The sequence below is a fragment of the Eulemur rufifrons genome, chromosome 7 (genome assembly GCF_041146395.1).
Source record: "Eulemur rufifrons isolate Redbay chromosome 7, OSU_ERuf_1, whole genome shotgun sequence".
Lineage (NCBI taxonomy): Eukaryota > Metazoa > Chordata > Mammalia > Primates > Lemuridae > Eulemur > Eulemur rufifrons.
In genome coordinates this window covers 127,718,507-127,739,240 of record NC_090989.1, presented here as the reverse complement: position 1 = coordinate 127,739,240, position 20,734 = coordinate 127,718,507, and the positions used below count along the sequence as shown (strand labels likewise).

The window sequence follows — 20,734 nt, the reverse complement described above, 5'->3', positions numbered from 1 at the left end:
TATAAGTTCCTGGTAATGTGCCAGTGAGCAAGACAAAGTCTCTGCTCTCATAGGGATTATAGCCTAATAAGGGAGACATTTATTAAACCAATAATTATCCAAATTGTTGATTGATTAAGACTGTGATGACTGTTACAAAGGAGAGCTACAAGATGCTATGAAAGTATATAATGGGGGCCAGAACTTGTATAATTAGAGAGTTTAATCAGAGTTCTGATTATTAACAAGAAAAGCATGCGGCAGCTTCTCTCCCCACCCCCGCCCCCCAAGTTCAAGGCTAGGTCAGGTTGGCTGCAGGACCCACATCTTTCAGAGTAGGGCAGCTAGCATGTGCCATGCCATGACCTCCAAAGACGTGGGATCTGTTTAAGACGTGGGATCTTAATCTGATTAAGCTGCGTGCACACACATACGCTGCAAACTTGGGAACTTGAGCAAGTCGATTCTTTCCTAAACCGTATGCAGTTGTGATGATGTTGGTCACAGATAATACGTGAGAAGAAGGGTGCAAATGTTTACAGGATATTGCATTTCCTTTCTGGTACATATTTTGACAAAGTTGTTTGGGCTGCAGCCCCAGTTTTTCCTCTCTGCTCTTACAAATTGGTATTTGGTCCATTCAAGAAACGATATGGAAATCAGTCCTGACATCCAAGACAGACAAAATGAGACACATGACAGCAAAACATATGGCTCGAATAGACATCCTTATATGGCCAACACAGACCATATTCCCAGAAATTCATATATGGAAAACACCACCTGCAGCTAAAGCCAAAAAACAAAGAGTTGACATGACAAAAAGAGCAATATGTTACATAAATTGTGCTGCTTTAAAAGTGCAGAGAGATAGCCAACTATATTTGAATTAAAAAAGATGAAAAAAAAAACCATGTCCTTAGAAAGTGTTATGGTGGTAAGCATTGCTTTGCTAACATAGTCACTGGCGGAGTTGCCACATCTTAAAAGCATTCGAATTCTAAATGCTTTCTCTGTTTATTACAAATGTATGTGCTATTCAGAACTCTGAATGTGTTTTAATGCTTTCGGATATCTGCCTGCATATTTATCTTAATACATTGCCATCTGAAACATGCAGTAGTCCATTCATTAAGTTTTAAAAAATCTTGTGGGTAGCCAGTATAATGCCTTCTCCTCATGTGATAGAAAATGGATACACTCTGTTTTAAATGTATGTCCACATGTTAGATAATAGTTCATGTATTTGAGTTGCAATAATTTATGTTCTTGAGATTTTTCTATTTTGATAGCAAAGTTTATAAATTTTATTTTGTTTTAACTTTTTTCAATACCTACTTGCATCTTATTGCTAAACATAAGATGCCTGTGTAGAATCAGTTGATGTTTTTTCCTCTCACCATGATAGTTTATGCTCTGATATGCTATCAAGGTGATATTTTCTTAACTACTGCTATGGTTTGAGTATTTGTCCCCTCCAAAACTCATGTTGAAATTTAATCCCCAATGTAGCAGTATTGAGAGGTGGGGCCTTTAAGAGGTGATTGGGTCATGAGGGCTCTGTCCTCGTGAATAGATTAATCCATTCATGGATTAATGGGTTAATGGATTAATGGGTTATCATGGGAGTAGGACTGGTGGCTTTATAAGAAGAGGAAGAGAGACCTGAGCCAGCACACTCAGGGCACCATGTGATGCCCTGTGCCACCTTGGGACTCTGCAGAGAGTTCCCACCAGCAAGAAGGCCCTCACCAGATAAGTCCCCCCAACCTTGAACACCTCAGCCTTCATAACTGTAAGAGATAAATAATTTTTCTTTCTAAATTACCCATTTTCTGGTATTATGTTATAGGCAACAGAAAACAGATTAAGACAATTATCTTTCTTTTTATCTTCTGTATTTTGATATGGGTTTATGTGGCCAATACTCAATGGCTATAATGAATATCCTAAAGGGGTAAATAATATATAGTAATTAAGTTCATCAGTGTAGTACACCACTAGGGCATAAGCCTCTATGTGCCATTTTACTTATATCATTTCTTATAATCATACAGTTCTGGGGAAAATATGCTTGAGGGAAAATTAATATGTATATGTGATTAATACATTCATAATTGTACTATATTGTTATTTATGATAAAGCCATTATTAGATGCCATTATGCTCATTTATTCTGTTTATCATTTTCCAAGGCCACGTCAGTCCTTAGTACATACTTTCATGTTTTGTGTTATGAATAGGTTTATGATTCCTGGATAAAAGGTGCCATTCAAATTTAAAGTTACCATATTACTTCCCATGTTACATTAGCATTTACCAGGTCATTAGGAAGCTAAAGTAGTCAGGATGCATTTTGTCTTATTTATTTGTGTAAAATGATGGGATAAATATTTATAATATTTTATTCCAGTGTATCTTAATATTGATATCTTCAATAATCTTTGTTTAGTATTCTTTTCTCTTAGCTCAAATTTTGTAAAACGGCTTTTTTTTCTTTTTCAACATTCAGAATAAGGTGAAGTTGCATGGGCACATGACTTTTTTTTGTGGTCCAGTATAATTTTTCTTTATTTTTAAATTTTGCTATTGTTTGCAAATTTGTACAACATGATACTAGAGTCCCTACTGAAAACAAAGCAGGTTTCAAGGAAACATGTCAGGCATTGCCAGTTTGAAGCAACTAATAAACTATCCATATTAGAAATTTCAAATTTAACCTATTATATTGTAAAAATCATTGTCATTGAGATAATTGTTTTTTCTTTTAAATATCAAATACCTTTTTAAAATAAGTTTTAAGTACCTCCATCCACACTACTCTGACACAAGTGCTCCATTTTGCCATATTTGTATATTTCCTTATTGATTATATTTCTTATACTTTAAACAGCCTCATCCGTATTTCCTCACATTTCAACTTTTAAAAATTTAGTATCATGAGAGCTTTTTACTAAAGATTGCCTTAAATTTCATTTCTTATTTTTGATGCTGTTTTGTGTTTAATTATCACATGTTCTTTCTTTTGCTCAAGGCTTGGACTTGTGTGCCAACATTCAAGGTTGCCTTCCTCGAATTTTGACTAACCTTTCTGGTTTGTGGGTGAAACTTGGGTGCTATTAGGGTGCTATATTTTCATTGTTTTTCTCCTAAACTTGTCCTCCCCCAGGAAGCCATCATTTCCTATACTTTACCTTCTGCTTTACCTTTTGCTTTTCTTAGATTTTTAATGTAAATAGTGTGTCTAAGAGTGTATTGGTAGCTTTAAAGAGCTTAATTTGCATATTTCCCTCTCATCTCAGTAACTTGTGCGAACTTGTTGCTTTTTTATCTGTAAGAAAATGTTTATCTGACTGATTTTTCTCTTTTCCCTACCAGTGTATTCTGAAAAAATAACTCTTGTAACATTTTTTGTTGTTTAATGATTAACTGTCTTCAATGTGCCAAAGTGGTAATACTAAAACCTAAACGATAAATGGTACATTTCTATTTTGGGTGAGATTGTAATGTTCTTTATTTTTATATGAACTATATTTAATAGTTTATCTAAATAAGAGGATCATACTTATGTGCTAATGACCATTTATCTAACTGGGTAACTTACCCTAGATTACAGTGTAAGTATTTATTGCTACATCAGATGTATTTACCAACCCAAACTTTTCAGTTTTGCCCAGTGTAAATTATTTTTAGAATGATGGCATCTTTTCCTTTATAATAACAAGTCAGGTCTCTTTTCAAGTGACCCACATTTTGTTTAACTCGGCCACGTATTTCTTCCTCCAAAGTGTTCTATGGCTCAGAAGTGAGGGCGTTTTGAACCAAAGTCTGACTACTACAGAAAGCTCTTACCCAAGTTCTTTTTAATGTTGGCTTTCAATAGTTTAGAGACACTCTCCTTTGAGGATATTCAGGAGAGCGTTTCAAGGCTCCTGGCCTTTATTGCTCTACAAATGTTTCTGCAGCTTTGGCGCTTCTCCGGAGAGATCTACCTTCCGACTACCCCGTTAGCCACTTCCTGAAGTCTCCCTACTTCAGTCCTGGCGCCTGTCACCTGCATGCCTGGGCCCCTCTCCCGCGGGGCCGGTGTTCCTCCTCCCCCCGCCTCGCCTGTCCCTCGGGTGCCCGCCTGCGACGCTCCCAGCGTATTCCTTTTTGTGGGTTTTGTGGTGTGTGGGTGTTTGGTTAGTTTTTCCCCCTGGCCCTCGCCCCCTCCTCCCCATCACTTTCATTCCCCCCGCCTCTCGTGCCAGTCCTGCCCCTCCTCCCTCCCCGCTCTCACTCGCACACCTGCCCCTGCCGCCCGCGCGCCGCGCGCTCCCCTCCCCGCGCGGCGGACGCTGCCAGGGAAGCCCCCTCTCCTCCTCCCCTCTGCGCCCTCCCTGGCGCGTCTGGCGGCGGCCGGCGCTAGCCCTCGCGCAGCGCCCTGTTATTCTGGGTATTGTGTGTAATAAATGTCGGGCCGCCTCACTCTAATCAAGCTCATTACAAATTCTTGCGCGCCCGGGGCCGGAAATCGTGCGCTCCCCCCCTTCCCTCACTCATTCACTAGTTACTTGTCTTTCGGCTTTTTAACTCGCCGCCCCCGCCCCCTCCCCCAATCCCGGCCCTCCAGCCCGGGTTTTAATCCCCATCCCTTTTCCGCCTTCTCCGTGCACCCTGCACCTCCCCCCCCCGTCGCCTTCCTCCTCTGCTCCGCACCCCCTTCCTCCTCCTCTCCCTCCCCCCTCCGCCGCCGCCGCCGCCGCCACTTTCTCGCTCGCTCCCGTTCCCCGGACGCGGCGGATGAGCCGGCCCCGCTGGGGAAGGCTCCGGGCGGCGGCGGGCGGCGGCGGGCGGCCGGGAGGAGGCTGGGTGCTCGGGGCTGGGGCTGCGAGCGGGGTGATTTTGTATTAAAATGAGGAGGAGGAAGAAGAGGCACCCACAGCGGCGGCGGCAGCGGCGGCAACAGCAGCAGCAGGAGCAGCGGCGTAGAGGGCTGCAGCTCGGGCGGACGCGCGGAGCCGAGCTGGGCACGGCGGCGGCGGCGACAGCGGCCGGGATGAGTCAACTAATAATTTAATGGGGGCAGAGCCGGCAGCGAGGGGGAGAGCGAGCGAGGGGGAGACAGAGAGAGAAACAGCCCCGTCCGGGGACTCGCGCTCACACACACGCACACACACACACAAACAGACACACACCTCTCCCTGTGCCACCCAGCAACAACCGGCCTCGTCACAACAACAACAGCAACAGCCGCCCTCTAGCCTGCCCGGGGACCCAGCATAAAGCCAGGGCGACTCCAGAGGACGCTTTCCGCCCCCCTCGTTCATTTCGGGAAACTCCTGATCAGTTTTGTTGGGGTTTCTGGGTTTCTTTTTTCCCCAAGTCCTAGTGCCATTGTGGTGCTCGTTGTTTACCTCGGACTCCGGCTGAGTGAGAGCTTGGCGACTTTTGGGGGGAGGGGGCGGGGAGTTTGTCGCTGCCGAGGCGGTAGAGGTGGCTGGGGGTGCCTTCTGATCTTCCTCCTCCCCCTCCCCCCATCCCTCTTTCTCTTCCTCACTCACTGGGACCCCAGACGCTCACAGCCCCGCGTCAATGGGCAGGGAGAGGGTCCTTGGGGCTGTTGTCAGCGAGGGCGGAATCAAAAGTGGCATTTTAGTGTTTTTCCGGGGCTTTTTTCGCGACTCTCTGCTCCCCACCCTCGCTGTCCCCCGGTAGATGCCCTCGTTAGGGGTGCGAGGCTGTGGGGAAAAGTTTAAGGTTTGTTAATATTAGTCGCAATTGTTGGGGAGGGGGTGGGGGTGATTGGAAGGGAGGCGAGGTGGCCTTGCCCTCTCTGCGTTCTCCGGGGTTATTGGAGAATAATATTGCAAGTGACAGCCAGAAGTAGACTTTCTGCCCTCACACCGAAGAACCCGAGCGAGCAGCAGGGAGGGAGGGAGGCGAGCGGACCTTTTTATTTCCTTTTTGGAGACCTTGTCCGCAGTGATTTTTTTTTTTTTTCTTTTTAAGAGAATTCTCAGTCACCACCTCGTTTCCCCGGCACCACCACAGTGTACAGCTCATAACGGGTTTTGCTTTGTTTTTACGATTTCCCCCCAACGAATCACTTGTCAGATCAATTTTATCTTCTTCCTCCTCCCGGCTTCCCACTCTCCCCTCCTCCCCATCGAAAACCCCGTTCTCTGAGGTTAGACATTTTACAAACCCATATATGTTGTGCGAATTGTGATTTTTTTTTTTTTTAAACCCCCTCTCCCATGGCTACTCTTCCAGACGGTTATTTCTGCCCTTCCCCCGCTTAGGGGGGCGGGGGTAGGGGAAGAGAAAATAATACAATTTCAGGGGAAGTCGCCTTCAGGTCTGCTGCCTTTTTTTTTTTTTTTTTTTTTAATTAAAAAAAAAAAGGACATAGAAAACATCAGTCTTGAACTTCTCTTCAAGAACCGGGCTGCAAAGGAAATCTCCTTTGTTTTTGTTATTTATATGCTGTCAAGTTTTGAAGTGGTGAGTTTCAGGTCGGTTTTGCTAATTTCACTCAGTAAAACTGCAGTGTTTCTGTTTCTAGATAGTACTTTGCTTCTTTGTCTCTTTAAAAGGTCACAGTGAAAGCTTGGCCTGGATCGTGCCGGCCATATGGAATGGATAAGGGCACAATCTTAAAATGTGATTATAGGGTTCTGTGGGGGCGAGGGAGGCGTTCTAGCTAGGAACTCATTGAAAAGGATCCCACATTGCAAAAAATAGGTTCTTGAAGCCGGAATTTCGTGCTTTTCTTTCTTTCTTTTTAAAGGAAATAATTGCTGTGACTGAGTTCACTGTCTTATTCAGTAATTATCATATATGGTCTTAGTTTATGGGCAGGAAAATGGGATTTTTAGAAAGTAGATTGTATTCTGTATGCCAACCAGACGTTACACTAAAATAGGTTTTAACATGTGTAATTCAAAAGAAACTCTTCAGCTGGCGTGTGTTGAGACCATAGTTAGTTCCCGCTGCTGTCAGTCCAGGCAGGCCTGTTGAAGGTTGCTCTTTTCAATCCCAAACTGAGGTTTGGTGAACTTTAGCCTTGGGCATGGAGTTTAAATGAGGAAATTGGGTGTTTTATGTGCATGTAATTTTGCTTTATAATGTAAAGCTTTTTACGGGATGACTTAGTGTTTAATAGATGCTTATAAGTGGGTATTCAAAGGACAATTTTGCATGACCTATATGATATTTTGATTGTCAATACATTAAATTATATCTACCACTTTAATTTGCTGTACAGTTTATAGTGCTGTTAAGCGTCATGATTACTTAATATGTTTTATAGCATTAACTTTGATGCTGTGGTTTACTTTTTTCCTCCTTTTTTTCCTCTTAAATTGCTCCAAGGGTTAAAGATTTTCTTTTCAAATTGTATGTTTTAAAATTCATCTTCTGCTCTAGGATAAAGCAACCAATTTCAGAAAAAGCAGCTCTGTATTACAATCCACATGAAACATCGTAAAGAGTGTTTTGAATGAGTTAATAATCATTGCTCTCTAATTTTGGCTTTACACTGTAGTTTAATATAATGGAAAAGAGTAATCTTGATAAAAAGTGGTTAAAAAAGGCACATTTATTCTTAATGAACCTCATAACCAAAAACAGATGGGACCTCGATCAGCGGTAAACCTTTAGTTCTCAGTGTGCCACTCTGGAGTACAAAGATAAATAGCCATTATTATTTCTCAAACTTTATAGTTCTTCGGTTGGCATTCTTAAGGTTGCTTTTAAACCTCCGGATTTAACATTGCTACCCCTCTTTTCTTGATTATATGGAAAGAAGTAGTCTATGGTTAAACAGAAGAAAAAAGTGTTTACAGAAAAGCCGTGCTATTACAAACTGGCTTTTAATAAATTCAAATCCGTATTTGGTATAATAATTTTTTAAAAACACAAGCTATGTCAAATTACTAGGCAACTGGAAGAAATGGTAATTATCATACTTTCTCCGATTTTTTAAAATATGATCCCCTTAGTTTGGTAAGCTCAATATCTCAAGTACCATGAAAGTTCATAAAATAATTCTTACTTGTTCATATCAGTTCTAGTTAAAACTATATTTTAGAAGTGACTTTGATATTGTATTAATTACTTTATAATAAACAGTATGACAACTAATGTCTAGTATATAATATAACTGAAAACAATTTTTTCTGAAGTTAATTACCATGTTGACTTCATTGCATACTGAGATTATTTTTGAATACTGGAGATTGTGTTTTATCAGTATCATCAAGATTTCTTTTTAGAAGTGAGCCTGGCACTTCAACCTAATGTGCATATCGTGAAGTATGTATGAGTTTTTTGCTATTTAAATTGTCAACAGCATTCTATTACTAATGGACACCTGAATATTAACTCTAAAACACATGAGCTGTAATGCCTCGGCACCTGAGATATTTGAAGAAACCCTCCACTTCTTCCTGTTTGCTTAGGGGTGAAATGATCCAATCACATGTTTGACCCAAGACTTGACTAGATCTTTAACAGATCACATAACTGTTGAAACTTTGATAGTAGAAAACTTTTTCTGTGCATTAACTTAAGAAAGTCAATGGGGAATTTAAAAAGCAGGTAAATGTATGTCACCTTCCTTTGAGTTGTTTTATGCATTTTTTTCTCGTAAGAATTAAAATATATGTAAAAATGTAAACACATCCATTATATTTAACTAATATTTTGGGCTATGATAATCTTTTCATCCTTTATTAAAGTGTTACTATTGTATTCTATAATGAGTTTCTCATTTTTAAAAATGGGGATACATAAATATAATTTATTTTCATTTTAGCTGTACTTGTGGTAATTCTTGTTCTAAAAGTAACCCCATTTCTTCCCACTTTGTTTTGTTTGTAGATGAAAAATTACCTTTTTATTCATATGTATTGGTACAGTTTCCATAAATTCTGTTAACTTGAATAAAAATGTGGTGCTCTTATCTAGAAATATAGTAACATCTGTAATATATCTAGTTATGCAATTTTACAAATACATGATATTTGTGGAAAGATATCTGGAGGTAAAACATTTACAAGGGACACATGTAGATATAGATCCCCACCCAATTATAACATGTCGTCTTTTTAAATTCTGGCAGGTGATCTTTAGACAGTGACTGAGTATGGATCATTTGAACGAGGCAACTCAGGGGAAAGAACATTCAGAAATGTCTAACAATGTGAGCGATCCGAAGGGTCCACCAGCCAAGATTGCCCGCCTGGAGCAGAACGGGAGCCCGCTAGGAAGAGGAAGGCTTGGGAGTACAGGTGCAAAAATGCAGGGAGTGCCTTTAAAACACTCGGGCCATCTGATGAAAACCAACCTTAGGAAAGGTAAATACTTCTGAGCCAAATCCTGGAAAGCTGCAAGCCCTGGTGTCTACCCAAGGCCACACTGTGTGAGGGTGGAGTGGCAGAACATGATTTGTGTATTCTTTTCCTTCTCTTTTTGATCTGAAATTAGTTACATTCTAAGTTGTTAGTATCAATCACATTTTGAAAGTATAGACTTCCTTCTTGGGTGGAGCATCTTTACTATAGACTGTACTCATTGGATTTTTTGGAAAATAAGGACTGAATTAAGTATAATGGTCTTACTTTATGCAGGGGTCCATTCATAAGGTATTATTGTAGTAGAAGATATGTAGGTGGCTGCTGCTTAAACTCACCCTGATTAAGAATAAGACATTTAGATTGTTTGAGAAATGCTCTAGCTTTTTTTGTGAGATTATTAGGTGGAAGGCAGTTTCAGAGATTATGGAAATCTTATATGAAATGATGTAGAAGTGTTGTGATGTCATTTTTTTGTGGTTTATTTTCTTAAGGGCAAATTTATCAGCTAACAGTGAAAAATATGATGAGTTTAGTTTTAATTTTTGCTATAATTGGATATTTTTAATAAAGGAAGAGCAGATTTAGGCAAGTTTATAAGAGGAAAATGTGTAACTGTGTGACTCTTTTCTACCAATATTGATGAAGTTTAACAACTTTGTGTTTGACACTGTCGTTTCATAGAGCAGTGCCTATCCTGGGTATAATGCATGTGCCTCATAAGGGGCTTTATTTTGTCTCTGAATAACTTGGATAGGAATCAGATTTTCCTTAGATTTGCTAAGCAATGGGTAAAAATGCCATATTTAGCGACCAAGAATATTAAGTAGATAAAGTTAGAAGGCAGAGGAATTTCATTGTGTTTGATGCATAACATTTATCATACAATCATTTATTTTTTCCTTGGTTTGGCGAAAACAAAGAATATATTGATCCTGAAATGAACAGACACAGCAGTCCGTATTGTTAGATCTTTATCTATTAAAAATGGAAAAACAGCACTTCAGCAAATTCTTTGGCCTCTACTCATGATTACCCTATTTATTGATTGTTTGCCAAGAATGTATGCATCTTAAGAAAGCCAGGATAAGAGCATTAAAAATATAATTTATTATGGCTTTTCAAACAGAGTGCATTAATATTGTACTGTGAAGCACTGGGGCTCTATAAAAAAGACTTTCTGACGCCTGCAAACATATAAGTTCCATAAATTCCTAAATAGGAGATTTCAGCTGTCTCTGGTATTATGTGATATTTGCACAGCAAACTTTAATGCCAGGACAGTTTTAGACAAGGATTCTACAGACTTCACTGCTCCTTATGGCAGACGTGCTGTTTACACAGGCTCATAAACCTTCAGCAAAAGCTTCTAAGACTGCCTTCAGGTTTAAATCATGTGATATTTTTAGCATTCAGCAGTGACCAGTGCTCTCCCCTTTAAATGCTGGAAGGTTATGAAGTTGCTATAGTTGGAAGTCTCGCCAAACACCAGCAGGAATAATCAGACAGTTCAGAGAAGGCTTCTGTTCAGCATTACTCTTTAGTAACAGGAGGGCAATCGGCAACAGTTTGCTAGAAATGTAGCAACTAAATTTGTAATTAGATGATACAGTTGTTACTTTATAGCCACCTTTATTACCTTTAGACTACCTGTAAATTTGATCAATAAAGTCCAAAATAAATCCAATATATTTCAATATTTTGAAAAGCCTAGAGTTATTTCACAGGTCCAAGGAGCAACATATAGTAGAACACATCTGTTTCATCCTATAAGAGGAAAAATCAATGTGTATGTTTTTGTTGTACTAACCCAACTCTTTGAAGACATCAAGATGGGGGAGGAGGAACCAAAGCACAGTAATTTCACTTCCTGCTCAAATGCTTTTTTTTTTTTTTAATTTGATGTATTGTGTTCATAGTGACTTATTCTAAAAATGCAGTTTAATTGTAAAAAGGCCTCTGCTTACTCCAAACAACAAAACTACTAAAGCGTTTTGGTGGGTTTTTTTTTTTTCTTATTTTTTATGTGCATGGTTTCTGTTTGACAGGTGCTAGATAAAAATTGTGGCTGAGATGAGAAAGCACTACTAAGAAAAGGGGGTTGAATGTTTTTATTTGTTTAGGAAATTTTGCCAAAATACCTTCAAGCCAAGGAAGAAATCACCAGTTTGCATATTGCTATTTTTGCTGTGGTCTCCCCAAGTCGTCTTCTGATCCCTGACGGGTTCTCTCTCTGGTATAAAACAGCTGAATGAATGACAAAAATATTGGCAAGCTCTGCGGCTTGTTTTTCATGCCTAGCCTGTTGGTACCTCTGAATGAGTTTGTGAGCTTTTCTAAGTAAACCTAAAGGGGTTTATTTGTCAGAGCTAGAATCTCTTGTGAACAATTCACTGAAGCTTTGGTGAAGACACACATGTAGAAAAATGTAGCTGTTTTATTGCCGGCTTTTGTTCACCAGAAACAAGCAAACAGAGAATTTTTAAAGGTCCTCTCTGGTATCAGTAGGAAATCCTGAATTTTAGCTACGGTTGGTATGCACTGGACATCTTCAGAAGTTGTTAGGATTCTGTGAATCCGGAGGGCAGAGCTTATAGAGGCATTAATGCTGTAGGACTAATTGGGGATCCTGGGTGCCCTGTTAAAGTAACCCTTGTCATCATTTATGCTAAAGATGATACCCTCCTGGCAGTTTGCCACAGTATAATTCAGATGCATCTGCTTTTAACCCTTTTCTGCTATCATTAGAAATCTGACAGTGCGCTGCGTAAACACCTTGAGTACCACAGCATTCCGTGATTTCAGTTTCTGAAAGAAGCCTCTTTCTAATTGTGGTGTGGCCTGTGCTTATTAATCATCTAGCTACTGAGTTATTATGTTGGATTAACGTAAATAAAGAGAGAATATATCAAATCTATACAGACTCCTTTATCCTAATATGTCCTGATGAGGCCACTTTCCTTTTCTCTCTCTCATTTTTATCTCATTTACTGTAACAAAGATTGTTGATTTTAAAGACTTAAGGTTCCTGTGATATCTCTTTAGTCGGGTAGATTAAATGAGTAGTCACAAACCGAAATGTTATTGATCTACATTAGGTACATATTGAAATTATTATGGGCATCAGTTTGGTTAAGTTTTATGTTTCTTTTATGGAACCAATTAGAGTAAATATCTAAAAAAGTAAGAAAATGATCATTTTATAGTCAAATATAAATTGTTTGGACACAAACAAGAAAAGTTTATTATTAACCAGATTGTATAGGCAGCAGGAAAGTGGGTTCTTAAGACAACTGTAGTGAGTTATGTTTGCATACTGTATACTACTCACAGCAAATCAGAGAACACTCACTTATTTCTCTCTCGTCAGCCTTATTTGATCAGAGAGGCAATTCTGTTTTCATTGCGTTTGGGAAATGCACTGTTAATATTAGAGCAGAGCCCAAGTTACCTTAGGACCAAGTTCATATTCTATTTAAGTATTTCTCTTACAACTGTATAAAATAAAAAAATAATGTGTATGTTTGTGTGCCTGTGCCTGTATTTCTATACCCAGTCTGCCTTGGAAACATAGTCTCCCCTTATCTCACTCTTGTGAAGATTTATTTTCATGGCTTAGTTTTCTCTCCCCCTAGACTGTATTTCTGAAGATTGTTGGTTTTCCATCTCTTTTTCTCCGTCTTTTTGATAGGAACCATGCTACCAGTTTTCTGCGTGGTAGAACATTATGAAAACGCCATTGAATATGATTGCAAGGAGGAACATGCGGAATTTGTGTTGGTGAGAAAGGATATGCTTTTCAACCAGCTGATAGAAATGGCATTGCTGTCTCTAGGTTATTCGCATAGCTCTGCTGCCCAGGCCAAAGGTAAATAATGCATATGTGGGGTTGGAAAAATTGCTTGGCATTCTTTGTTTACCTTGCAGAGAAAGCACTGAATATTTTTATTCAAAGAACTGTAGCCCGTGTATTACATTGGTTCCTTATAGACTGTGGCTTTAAAAAATTGGCTTAATTCAGTTTGGTTTAGTTAACACACATTTTGCTCATGTGGAATGTCGAGGTAGATTTTTTTTTTAAATTACTTCAGCTGAATCATTAGTATGCTTATTGACCTTAATAATCTGCTCCACTGAGGACCCACAAGGAAGTGAGGAGCGTATTTGAGCAGATGGACTGTTGAGAGTCAATTTGCATTTATGACTGAATATCTAGTTCTGTTTCTTTTATTCTGTTTCTGATGGTTTTATGGGCTGTAAAGTATTTTTCAATGCTGATTCCCACTGCAATAGAGAATCTTATCTAAATCGTAAAGCCATTTAGAACTGGTTCAGCTATGTCTTATTAGAACTTCCTGTAAGTTAGGAAAATGTGGCCTTATGCATAGGTTTTATTGATGGGGTTTTATTTCCAAAATAATAAACAACCCTACAGTCATTTACATAATTTCACAATTTGGAAAGCTAAGCTGTGAATATTTTCATTGACCTGCCTTTTAGAGGGAAGGGAATCATTCAAACAGAAATAACAATATTGCTTGTGGTGGGGGCAATAGAAAAAAAAAAAAACAAAACTTTCTACTAGATATATTCATCTGAGGCTAAAATATTTAGTGACATATTCTCTGTATCTGGAATAGGGCTAATCCAGGTTGGAAAGTGGAATCCAGTTCCACTGTCTTATGTGACAGATGCCCCTGATGCTACAGTAGCAGATATGCTTCAAGACGTGTATCATGTGGTCACACTGAAAATTCAGTTACACAGGTGAGTCAAGACAGCAATTCTATGCAAAAATGTTCTTCTTACCTGGTCTTTTGAAATAAAGCATCTCTCGTCAACCGTCAATTTTTATTTACCCTGTGTTTCAGAAAGATTAATCCAAATCAATTTTGTTACCTTATCCCTTTTGCTTTTAATGTATAATTTAAAAGCAACTCCCCTACACCAAATTTGTAGGTTTATGCAGGTTATCAAAAGACAAGACTTTTTACATTTAGTCAATTAAATGATGCATTATGAGAAGGCATTTTACATAAAGTTTACTTAAGAAAAAAATATTTTTGCATATCATGAACATTGCCATCTGTGTACATTTTCTGAAAGAATGTCTTATTCACTCTTGCCACGATCTTATTTATTTATATATTTTTTTTGCCATTTTAATTCGTATGAACAGAGTAGTGAAAGGAAATCAGTTAATAGTTAATGCTTTTCACGATGGCTCGTGAGAAAGCAGTACACCTTAAATTGTCTTCCCAAGCGCATCAGAGCAGGAAGGTAGAAGTAACATGAAAAAATAGCCACCACAGGCAGCTGATGTATAATTCATGCATCGATACAGCAGATGTGTTGTATAAAGTAATTAACTAATCGGAACAATCAGGAGACCGAGAGCAATCTCCAGATGCATCTGTTTGATGCGCAAAATGAAATCTGTCTGTCTTAAAGGAATGTTCTGCAGCGGGATGCAATCTTGTAATAATCCCCTTTCTAATCTATGTCTCCAATAGTTGCCCCAAACTAGAAGACTTGCCTCCCGAACAATGGTCGCACACCACAGTGAGGAATGCTCTGAAGGACTTACTGAAAGATATGAATCAGAGTTCTTTGGCCAAGGAGTGCCCCCTTTCACAGGTACTTAGCATAGCATGTAATAAATAATACGACATCATGGGCAGCCCCGATTCGAGGTTTGATGGGGCTCCCTAGTTTAATGGAACTGGTATCTGAAGCAAGAATCTGCCAAAAATGCATAATGACTTGACCACTGGTGTGACCTTCGAAAATATGCCCGATTCATTCTGAACAGAACCTATACACTTTTTCTCCCTTGGGGAAAGAGGCAAAGGACTGTTTACAGGGAAAATAGTTCAGCAGAAGACTCACTGGCTAATTTTATACTCCTTGGTTGAGTGTTCTGAGCATGGTAGCTACATTCTATTGAATGCCCTTATTTAAGAGTCAAGGTGGTTCTCCTTCCACAAAGCTTCGGTGAGTGGGAATGGCAGTGTCGTTCTTAACATGCAAAATTTCAGCATGCTATCTAATAAAATAGGAATACTGTTCTTGGATACTTTATTCATTACCCAAAAAATCGAAAAGTGTTTAGTGAAAATAATTATAAAAATAATCCCTTACCCATCACTAAAGGTTGAATAGTTATTGTTTGTTTGGATTTTGTAACCAGTTTTGTGGCATTGGTTCTCATTTCTTCTTTTAAAGTGGAATCTTACCTTTTTCCTCTGAGAGGCCTGTCATACCATCAGGGATTTTTGAAATGAGACATAGATTTATTGTAATTGTTCTAGGTTTTTTAGAATGAATTTTGGTGGAGGGCGACTAAAACTCTACATAGAGACTGCCTACCTGTTTCTAAATTTAAAACCAAACACCATTTTAGATAAAGCTCAGCTGATTTTAAATAAAAAAGAAAGAAAACGGATGCTGTGAACGTACTCTAATGGGCTGCTCATGTGGATACCATGTAAATGTGTTATAATGCTGTCCCCTCAGTGCCCAAAGCCATTTTAAAGCCATTCCATGATACAGTATCATTGTAGTGCTGGTCTAACTAGATTTTTACTAAATTTTTAAAGTTTTCTCTTTTTAAATGTAATTCTTTCTGAGTATTTGTCAGTCATTTGAGCATGAACTGTATGACTTTGCTATAAACATTTCTACAATTGAGAGATTCTCAAAGTGTATTTCTACTGTATTTTGAGCAGTAGACATTCTTAAAATGTATTTCTAAGGTGAGGCTCATGAAGATTACTGGGAACCTTTGGAAGGAAACTTGTGGGCTTTTGTGCTACTGTTTGATAGAAACACGGTGCATTTCAGGTTTACTATATTGCAGTCCAACATTTTTACTTTGATGTTTGCTTTAGCAATTTTAGGAACAAAGAAAATGAATTAAGTTTATAATTAATGGCTTTCTATATTTTTCTAAGGGAAGCTATAGCCACAGGTTAAATATTCTCTGTTGTGTCCATTTCTTGCAATTCAGAGCAAACCTTTTTTGTCATTTCAGTTATACCTTTAGCTAATCTCCTTTTCTCTCTCACACTTGGAATAAAGAGGTTATGAATTTATAACCATTGAATAAAAGTAATTTAAATTAATTAAACACAGTTAAATCAATAGGATGATATAATAAAGCAAGGCAACTCTTCTGGGACTTTGTGTTTTGTAGACAATTCCAGGTAACATGTTACTTGGTTACCAGTATTTGAAAATTTGAAATGACATAGAAATAATTTTTTTTGCTCAGTTAAACTATAATATAAATACCCAGTATAGGACTCTGCCATGTACCTTCATGTTACTAAATGTCCCATTGATTTTGGAAGTAAATTCAAAGACTTAAGGCATTCACTGTGAGCTGGAGAAGAGGATGATAGTACAAATATTTATTGATAGAGTCGTGAGAACTAATTGCTAAATGACATCAACATTCAGCCAATAAACTCCACCTCACTGTAGCTTATAAATATAATTGTGAATTTACTTAATGTTATCATGGAAAATGAATTGAATACAGACAATTATAACATTAAATAGAATGACAAAATGAAATTCGGGACTTGGTTTTAGAGTCATACGTTGGTGAATTTCTGCAGAGGTCTTCAGAACAACACATGGCCTTGTGTAGCTGGAGACCCCACTGTAATCATTAAGGGATGGGACTAGGCTGTAATTTCAACATCAGTTATGATTATAGTCTTCCTTTCTTTAAAAAAAATCTTTTGAAAAAAATTACGCATAATTTAGCAGTGGCAGCAAATATTTGAAATTAATTTATCTTTAATATGAAAAAATTAACTTAAGGAATTTTATATTTTGTGCATCATTTATTTCTTTCTATAGAGTGAATACATGAATCTGATATTCTACTCAGAATGTTTTCAATGTGAACTATTTTATGTATACTTCTTTATTTTTTTAATATCTAATATTATTAAAGATGAGAGATGCAGGCTCCCTAAAACCTATGCCCAAAATATATGCTGAATTTGACAAAGCTACTCTTTCTTTCTTTTGTGGTTGAGATTTGGTGATGGAGATGTTATGGTGAAAAAGCTAGCAAATAAATGCTGCCTCAGCCTTCTATAAAATGGGACCTAACACCAAGAAATGCTAAGCGTTAAAGGCTTTACTTCCATGTGAGAACTTTTAGCGTACAATTCAACATCTATGTTTTACTGTACATTAAAGATTTTGTTTTGTTTAATATGATAATAATAAACCAGTAGTAAGTATGGCTACAGGGTTTCTAAATATTTTGCTTAGCAGAAAGTCCCCCCCCCACCCTGCCACGCCCCACCCCAGTGGGCAAGGAGACCCCTTTGCACAGTAGAGGCTAGAGGAATGGGACTAGGAAGCCACTGGGAATTTGTCTGCGGTGTTTGACAAGCTCTGCATCCAGTGCTCTTAGGAGGATTGTCTGATACTTGCTAAGCTAATGTTCATTTGGACTTGGATTCTTAGAACTAGAAGGGATTATCCTTCCCAGGCTCCTCCTTTGACAAATGAAGGAGCCAGTGTCCCTAGAGATAAATGTCAAGATAGATGGTGGTTAATGACTGACCCAAAAGTCCTGACTTGCTTAGCCTGTGTCCGTGTCTAGTGATAAATTTTAAAGTAAGTATTGATTTTAAAATGAATACTTAACATTTTGGTGCAAAAATGTTTTCTTTGATAATATTTGTAAGGTTTTCTCCAGCTGCAGAAATTCCGTAAGTGGGCATGTGGTTTGATTTACAACTCATAACTTTATTTCTGTTACTTCTTTCTTATCATAAATTTGCCCAAATAGATTGGTCATTTATTAAGTTCTTTGTATCACATGTTCATTTTTGGAAAATATTTTAAGACATAAAAAATGCTTAGCTCATTATAGATCTTAGGTTAGGTGTTTTGTTGTTAACTTTTGCTTTTTTCAGTGGATGTGGTTAGGAAAGTTGGATGTTGCATTCTGAACTGCAACCAAGGAGGAGAGAATAAAGTCTGACTGGGGACAAGAAAGCCTGTAGTTGTGAAACTTTTGAGGGTATGGATTTGGGAGGTAAATTGGGAATTAAACATTTTGAAATGAAACATTACATTTTGGTACTAGTTTTCCCTGGAGTTTTAGGAGTTAAATATTGGATGAATATATATACATTCTGATATAGGGATAGACTCATTTTGTTAAAAGCGCCATAAGTAAAAGGTCAACTATTACTTCTACCAGCCTAATGTCTTCTTTCTAAAAACGTTTAAGTCAGATATTCCTGAGAGATTTGAATCTGTCATGCGCATTATTGCCTCCCTGCCCTCACCACACCCATGAGTGCATGCACATACAACACACAGTCACTGCACGCCTTTGACATTGTTAAGGCATTGGATTGTTTTCTATTTTATTTCTCACGTGGAAAAGGTATGTCCAAGCCAGGTCAAAAATGTGAGAATTGTTATTGTTTTATTTTCAAGTAGCAAAATATATATAAAATAAATAAATGTTAATATTCCATTTAAAAGCAATATTGAGAAAGATTTTTCAACTCTCCTTTTTCTCACGACATCTGAGGTTCTAATGTATGTTAGACTTTTTATTAATTACTGGCAAAACAGGTTTAAAAAAGAAATTGTCTTGCCCTCCTGAAGCTTAGCATTTAGCCATAATGATTCTCTGAAACTTGACAGTCACTTCCATAGGTATGATGTGTTCAGTTGATTTTCAGTCTGTATTACAAGTAACACTTGTGCAAAAATTAGAAAATCTATTATGTTACAGAAATGTTTTTTTAAAAAACTATACTTGCTGTGTAATTTTTGGACTGAAATGACATTTCTTAAAATTTTTAATAAACATTAATAATCACATTCTCTCATGAGAATATCTAGCATCAGTATTCACATATTGTACTTCATATGAGAGTCTGACCTATGAAGTTTATTCACATATTCATATAGTTACTAACTCAAAAATATGTATTGACAGTCTGCTGTGTGCCAGGCATCCCATTTCCTATGTAGTAATAAGGATAACACATCTTCATAGTTGAAATAATATTTAACTTTCATTTAGTGCTTCGATGTATAAAGAATGCTTCTATCTCCCTAAGTAGTTGATAGTTTTATATTCCCATTTTCAAATGAGGACCCTAAGGCACAGAATGTTTAAATGAGTGTCCATGGCTACGTAGCTGCTAAAGTAGATGGAGGGGGTTAGATTTCATACCCAGAGCCTGTAAGCATAATCAAGTGTCCTTCTTGGTCACATACATGGACAAAAGAGGTTTTAAAAAAAAAAATTAAAGTCATTCTCACATTAATTTGATGGGTTTCATAATATGCTTTGATTTCTCTGAAGTACTGATGACTGCTTTAGTTTTTAATATTGTTTTTATACTCACTACTGGAAATTTTCTTTAACAGAACTGTTTTGGTTTTGTGCCTTGGATTTGTTGTTTGTGTACTGACTTGTTTTAAAACTACGGTACGATCATTTCATGCCCCTGATGGGGTGATCTAGACCATAGGGACTGACTGCTGGGATAATCTGGCATTTAGGAGGTTCCAGAAGATTTGACTGCATAACACAGTCACTTCTGTGCAGTCACACCTCTTTCCTGTCCCCTTACACCCTCAAGACCAGTAGGTATAATTGAGCTACTAGCCCTTTGTTTGGAACCCCAACGTAATGTTAGACATTTTCACTGGAAATAGTGGGCAGTTGAATTTCTCAGGCCTATTTGAAAGTACAGACCTTAGTCATCAGACTGGCCTGATGTGATAGACGAGGCTATAACTGGCAGCTCCACTTAAAAATAGAAAGTTTCCTGTTTGAGATGTGTGTGGAGGATTTTGTACTTGCCTCTTCCCAGTATAAAATTATAAATTGGTTGAACACCGTACATTTTGAGGAAAAGCTCTATAGAGAATCTTCTTTCCTTTTTAGAATTATGAAACTTTCCCCATTCCTTACCCTACTGACTGTGGAAATCCTACGTTATGAATATCTGCCTTACCAGGCACTGAAGTACTTGATACTAATGGAATATTATTACTACTTTCAGCAATTGTATTACTGCAGTGGCGGGATCCATAAAGGAAAAGGCAAACCAGTCTTATATGGGTAGTTGCATGAATTGCAAAACTTGTACCAAATAGTTTTATTTTGCCTCCTTTTCCAAAGCAGTCATGACATCATTCTAGTTCCTTTTTCAAGTTAGTGAGATGTCTGCTTTGTGTTAATATTATGATATACATAATCTACAATGGAAGTGTTCTTCAAATTGCAAGTTTTCCTTTTTAAAATCTAATATATTGGCTCATTTTTAGCTGACTTAGATACATAAGGATTTTATTGTAGCTTGATGTTAGCTCCCTATAACCTTTCAGATATATTAATCAAAAAAAGCCAA

At 37.9% G+C, this 20,734-nt stretch overlaps 1 protein-coding gene across 3 annotated transcripts in view; it reads left to right on the top strand.

The window, feature by feature from the left end:
- The first annotated feature begins 6,382 nt into the window (after positions 1-6,382).
- Positions 6,383-20,734, top strand: part of SATB1 (SATB homeobox 1) — a 74,118-nt gene continuing 59,766 nt past the window's right edge. For all 3 annotated transcript variants that reach the window (XM_069473284.1, XM_069473283.1, XM_069473282.1), the window contains exons 1-5: positions 6,383-6,468; positions 9,089-9,323; positions 13,012-13,188; positions 13,961-14,087; positions 14,834-14,957. In XM_069473284.1, the coding sequence (XP_069329385.1) occupies positions 9,113-9,323; positions 13,012-13,188; positions 13,961-14,087; positions 14,834-14,957 (639 nt within the window). In that variant the 5' untranslated portion in view covers positions 6,383-6,468; positions 9,089-9,112. The remainder of the gene's footprint in view (positions 6,469-9,088; positions 9,324-13,011; positions 13,189-13,960; positions 14,088-14,833; positions 14,958-20,734) is intronic.